This window comes from Python bivittatus, unplaced genomic scaffold, assembly GCF_059951505.1.
Source record: "Python bivittatus isolate LINGU-HERP-01145 unplaced genomic scaffold, Pbiv_v1 ctg000070_np1212, whole genome shotgun sequence".
NCBI lineage: Eukaryota > Metazoa > Chordata > Lepidosauria > Squamata > Pythonidae > Python > Python bivittatus.
Window position 1 is genome coordinate 33092421 of NW_028277034.1, and position 6912 is coordinate 33099332.

Here is a 6912-nt window from a genome sequence, read left to right on the forward strand (position 1 = left end):
AAGAAAAGACTGGAAGTATCTATGTCATCCGTTTGGAATACCTCTTATTTTGGAGGGATACTCAGGGTTTTTTTTCTTCCTGTTTCAATATCTGAGTTTAGTTTTAGCAAATTTGAATGAAATAAGCATGTGTACAGAATGGGAAAAATCTTAATTTATTTTCGTAACCAAACACCAAGGATGATTAGAAGAAATAGTTATACAGAAATAACTGGGACATAAGCACAATGTGCATGCGGTTATTGAAATTATAAATAATAGAGTGGAAAATTTACCCAGTGTACAACACTGCAGGTAATCTTATTGAAGAATGTAGAGACTGCAAAATAATGAAGCTACCCTCTTTATCCAACTATTGAAGATTGTACTGAGATGCTTTGGAAAGTATTACTAGCTATCATTATGCAGAAAAGATATTATTTTGTTAAAAGAAAGCATGTCACCAATTTTGTTTTGCAGACATATAGGAGACTCTAGTTTTCATTAAACTAAAGTCCCCTTTCATTACACGTATTTCCATTTTCAGAACTTTTTGTTTGAAAAAAAATACATGTGAAGTTTAATAGTGAGGTTCCTACTCAAGCAATACACTCATTGAGATCAATAGGTTTCATTCTCAGGTAAGTATTTGGATTATCTATATAAGTTACATTAGGTATGCAAGATTTAAAATAATTTTAAAGATGGTATTTTAGTCATTTTATCACATTTTTAAAAGTCTTAGCTGTTTCATCATTTGGCTTCATCAACAGATCTGCCTTTTTCTCATAAAACAAGTTTACTAAATTTAACGTCAAGTTCTGTATTCAAAATTTTCTATAATATCTATCATTTGCAAAAATGATAAACATATTTAAGTGCATCCTTTATAACCAAATCTTAGACAAGTTTTCTAGGACTTACAGCATTAGATTTGCTGTCTAACAAATATGCACATAATTGTATCTTTATTATTTTAGAAAGTGAGTCTCATTTAAATGCTGCTTGGAAATCACCCTTCCCCACCCACCCTGTCCTGTAACTTAGCAGCTGGATTCATACATTGCACTAAACCAATAACATTAAACTTAATTTTAGCTTAGTGTAATGTATCATTTTTGTCATATTGATTTGTAATCTATGATTTGTAGCTTAGTGTTCTGTATCACCCCAGTCAGCTATGGCTTATTCTATAAATCAGTTGCTAGAGTCACAGTGGTATGTTGAAAAAGCCATAATAACCTGGTGAACATATAACATAAAACTGACAGTATAACAAACCAGAAAAATGCAGTGTTTGTGGATTAGACAAAAAAATGTGAACAGTCATCTTCAAAATGTCAGAAATATTTCTTTAGGGCTGAATATCAGGCCAAGTGTTAGACGAAAAGTTATTTATATGAAATAATAGCAAGAAGCAAACACAAATTTGGAAGGTAGCAGGAAAGGCCTTGTGTAGCTTGGTCTACAAGGAACAGAGTGACTTGTTCCCTAGAGAAGGGATCAAAAGAATTGATGGAAACCAGTAGAGCAGCTCTGTTGATTCCCTGGCAATCAGGTGTAGTTACGAGATGATAACAAGCTTTGCCAAAAGCAGGCAGCCACATGACAGCTTCTCATGGAGTACAAAGGCCTTGGGTAAGTTGTCTTAACTTGAGTGCTCTGTTCCTCTCTTCCTGGTGTATGACTTGCTTTCATTCCCCAAATGAAAACCTTTTAAAGTATAGTCTGTTGCGTTCCTTAGGACTAATCAAAGTAGTTTTAGTTCTTGCACAAATACATTAGGTTTAATTCTTTATGATGTTGATTCCCATGCCTTGCAGCATAGTTATTAAAATATGGCCAGTACCAGCAGTTGAAATGAACTTAGTGAAAAAGTAGGCCTTACGATATATGCAATCTGTTTTGCATTCTTTCCCTTTCAAAGGTGTTCTCATTTCACATTCTGTTTTACACATGAGCATCACACAACATCCTACTGCTGTTGAGTACTATCCACCCATCCGTCATTTGGGAGAAAACTAAAGCAGCATGACATTCTGTGTTCAGGTTGTTGACCTCTATCTTACTCCTGTTGCAAGTCACTGCAGGATAATGGATGACAAAGTTAACAGGACAAAGTTAACAGGTTGAGGCCTTTGACAGTATCAGAATAAGGGAGAAAACAATATTTTAACACCAGTACAGCTAAGGAGAATTCAAGCTTGTTTCATGGGCTGTGGATGAGATGAAGGTGCTGTCCTAGAGACATGACATTAAAAAGGGGTTCCCAGGGCATGTTTGCAGGGAAAGGGCAGTTTATAAGCAGTTTATGAATCAGTGAAACAGTGAGAGCTCATGTCAGAAATACATTTGATGAAACAATATATGCAACATAATACGTTATCTCCATCACATCAAATCCTCAGTGATTGATTCTTGTGGATAAATGAATGTGCATTAACCAGAGCAAAGCTGGCTGTGAAAAATGTCCTTAATTACTGCTATCTTACATTTGATACATTCATGTGGCTACATGGATATTTCTTGTGTAACTGTGCAGCCATGGAAGACATAATGGATCCTCACCTTGGACAACTGCAAATAAAGTTCTATGCATAGATTCATAGGTAGTTATGCAACATGTGACCGTAACACTTGAAAGCATTTCGTTTTAAAAAATACATGACATTGTGCCTTATGTACACTTTCAGAACTGAAATTAGATGCATAACATTATCAGAACTACTTAACATCAGTTTAATAAAGCTTATGTTAAATTGCACATTCCTTATGCTGTCCTAGAAAATACAACATGCAAACATTTTATTGTTTCCAGAGAGGATTTTTTTCAGGTTCCTGGTAGTATACTTACATATAAAAGTATAGACACTGTCTCCTTACTTTGGTCAGTTCACATCTGCACATAAATAGTAAGCATGCATTCAGATTCACAAAATGGTGTCATGTTTAATTGTATACCATGTACACCCAGGTACACCAGGTACAACCATGTACACCAGGTTGGGTCAATTATGGGTTCATTGAAATGTATAGTTTAACTAAGAGTGCCTAAACTTTTGCTGCTATATTTCTGTATGCAAGTCTAATCAAACCAGGATTGATAGGTAACCAGGATATTGTAATTTTGATCATCATCTCACCTCTTAATATAAAAATTGACCAGTGTGAACTCAATCCAGACTATATTTAATATGTAAAATGTAAAGGATGAATGAGTCAAATGTAGGGGTTTTTTTTAAACATATTAGCCACATTGTTTTATTGGTATTAGATCTGAATAACAATATTAGTTACTCCCAGAATACAACTACATCATCAGATCATATTGCATTTCAACATAAAATTGGATGTTGGAACAGATGTAGAGCATATTAAAAGAATAAAACACTACCAGGCTGAATCTGATGTGTGATGTACTTTTCACAAATCATCTGTTTCTGGAACACCATTGACTTCTGTAGCCTGTATAGTTATCGTTATGGGAATATTATCACTGGTCCAACCTTTAGGAGTCCTGTTGAATGACCTCCTGGTGGAAAGTGGATTGGCAAGGAGCATAAATCGTGGATCATTTAGCAGCAGAAAATTAAAATCTGGGACTTTGTACTTGATAAGTTTTGATGCTCTTTCAAAACCACCAAAAGGAGTGGCAACTCTGTAAATGATGGGGACAAAACACAAATAAGACAAATGCTTATTCTTCCTTACAATTTACAGCTGAAATAAGTATTTTCAAAATATTTTCCTTGTGTTGTAAAACCTTTGTCATCCTATTTAGAATGACTTCAGTGCAGTTTGAAATACATCTACCTGTACTAGGTAAGTGGTATAGAACTGCAACCTTAGTATGCAGGCTTAGTCTCTCTTACTGTATCTAGACAGAAATAATCTACTTTGTGATTTTTTTTCATTTTTTGTAGTTTGTGAAACTGTAACATCCCATCCACCATATAACAAAGAAGCTCATCATATCTGAGACACACTGTACAGACTTCCTGATTGCCAACTTCAGCTCCTGTGATAATGGGGACCATGTATTCTGGATTCTGTACATATAGCTTTAATTTTTTAACAGCCAAATTCTATAGTTAATACTGGTTGCTGCCTTCTTGCCTTCTATATCCATATTCATTTATTTTGTAACATTGTCTACCTACATGAATATCAGAATACTGTTGTTCCAAGGTTTTTGACCAATAAAGGAAGCTCTTATTAAATTATCATCATCATCATCATCATCATCATCATCATCATCATCATCATCATCATCGTGAGCTAGCTTTTTATACCAAGAACCAGTAAGATAATTGTGGGAGAGTAAGAATTTTTCCTACAAGCAATTATTTGTTGTTACCTGCTAGAAGCTTTGCTATCACTTTATTTAAAATGAGGCTGTCATGCAGAATTTTTAAAAATCAAAATGTTTGTTTTTGCTGGTAGATCACATGAAGCTTGTTTGTTGGTAACAGTGAGGCATGATGGAGCCGATTACAAAATGATATTTGGTAGCTTGTCATTCCAGTGCACAAATATAATAAACATCCTTGCATTAGTGTACAGTGCACTTGCATACATGGGGGAGATGTAAGAGGAACAAGGATGAAAACTATGTCTGACATCAAACCTTCTTAATTCAAATCTGTGAGAACAACATGCTATGAAATATCCACACATTAAGCTATTATATTTCCATTTCAAGGCATTCTGTCTAAATAGGTTTTCCTTGTTAAAGTGGCTAGGGGTTAGAAGAGAAACAGAATGGAAGTAAAATTGTTGACTAAAGGATGGTGACGTTGCCTGGATAATCCATTAAAAATTTCTATAACAAACCACACAAACTGTACATTAACAGATATGTATGGGAGAGGTGACTGGTTTCATAACAATTATTTGTGATAAATTATTATAATTCCTAACATACAATTGGTTTGGTAAAGCAATTGTGATCTTTCATGAAAACTAATGATACTGAAATCCTGCTGTAAATCACTTCAGGAAATAAAATGTTAGGTTGGGGTTTGCTTTTCCATTCCTTAAGTCATATAGTTAATTGAACAGAAATCAAAAGGGTACCTAAAGTTATAGAAAAACATGTATAATTTAAGTTGGCTTCAATAAAGCATTTAACTGAAATTCACCATACACTGTACAGGATGTCGTGTGTATAGGAGAGAGTACTTTAGAACCCTTCTACTATGGTGATGCATTGTGGATTTGTTTATAGATAAGAGATGGGATATGGGAAAAAGAGGTCATCTGTTATATTTTAAGAAGAGGTGATAGGTTACTAAAATTGTTTATACTTGTGATGAAGCCAGGAAGTTATTACTTTATATATTTCTTTTCTTTTTCTTTACTATATTCTTACTTTTCATTTCTATTTCTATTTCTATTTTTTCTTCCTTTTTTGCATGTTTTTTTAGTTTGTATTAGTTTTTACTGTTGTAATTATAATCTTTAATAAAATTACTATAAAAGAATAGTCATAGTTTGTCAATGACATTGCTGCAAATAGACATACAGGTAGCCCTCAACTTATGACGGCAATTGGGACCAGAATTTCTGTCACTAAGCAATGCGGTCGTAAAGTGCAACTGCATTGCTTAGTGACGGCAGTCCTTGCAGTCCTGGTTGCCATAATTAACTGAATCCCACAGTTAGGTGAGGCAACTTCCTGCCACATTCCCACAACCACAGTCAATGAGGAAGCTGTCAGGAAGTTGCAAGTCCCAGGCTGGCAGGCAGGTAAGTGGCTGCTGGTGGGTTGGGGAGGGTGCATGGAGGTGCACGAGAGGTGTGGCATGGATCGGGAAGAGTGCGCAAAAGCCCTGGCTTGGGAAGGGTGTGAGGGTGTACGTGAGAGGCGTGCATCAGGGAGGGTATGCAAGGGTGTGTGGGGTACACTAGAAGTGTGGATCAGGAAGGATGCGTAAGGGTGTGAGGGGGTATATAAGAGGCGCGGGTCAGGGAGGGTGTGCAAGGGTGTGAGAGGCATGGTGCAGGTTGGGGAGGGTGCACAGGTGTGAGGGAAGGTCAGGGAGGGTGCATGGGAGTGCGCAATTGGCTGGCACAGTGCGAGCGTAGAGGGACTGGGGAAGGGTGTATGGGTGGGGGACACTTACCCCAGTCATTTGCGACCTTCCCTGCTAGTTTCCCCATTGACTTTCTAGGGAAGCCAGCAGGGAAGGTTGCAAATGGTGATCATTTATATATTTATTTTCTTTTTCTTTACTATATTCTTATTTTTCTTTCTTTTCTATTTCTTTCTATTTTTTCTTTCTTTTCTGCACCTTCTTTCTTTTTATTCTACTTTTTTAGTTTATATTAGTTTTTACTGTTGTAATTATAATCTTTAATAAAATTACTATTAAAAAAAAGCAATTGGTGACGTGTGATCATGGGGTGCTGCAATCACTCTTAAGTATGAACCGGTTGCCAAGCACCAAGATAGCAATCACATGACTGCAGGGGTGCTGGGACGACCAGAACTCTAACAACCAGTCATAATCACCATTCGTTCAGTGCCATTGTAACTTTGAACAGTCTCTGAACGAATGGTCGTAGGTCAAGGACTACCTATATGAGCTGTCTGGCTCCCAATAATTTGAGTATGAACAAAATCTCCAATCTCTGATATAATAAATGGATTTGGCAGATTTATGAAAAGTCAGTACATTGTATTTTAATATATTAAAGTAATATTATTGAATATATTAATAATACATATTTGAATGCTAGATCAGCCAAAGAAAGGAGTAATTAACGAATACATGGTTCAATAGGACAAGAGTAAATGCCTTGAAGTGACATACAGATGATGTCAAGGAGTTGTAATGCTCTATATTTCATGTAACCTAAACATGTAATTTGAGGTCTGACTCACTGTGTATAATCAAATCCCAATGACAATAATATCTCCTTAACTGAGTT

The 6912-nt window shown here is 35.8% G+C and overlaps 1 protein-coding gene across 1 annotated transcript in view; it reads right to left on the minus strand.

Annotated features, from left to right (window-relative positions):
* Positions 1-3402: 3402 nt before the first annotated feature.
* Positions 3403-6912, minus strand: part of MYOZ2 (myozenin 2) — a 30467-nt gene continuing 26957 nt past the window's right edge. Inside the window, exon 6 of the mRNA XM_007433929.4 lies at positions 3403-3637. Coding sequence (XP_007433991.1) covers positions 3403-3637 — 235 coding nt within the window. The remainder of the gene's footprint in view (positions 3638-6912) is intronic.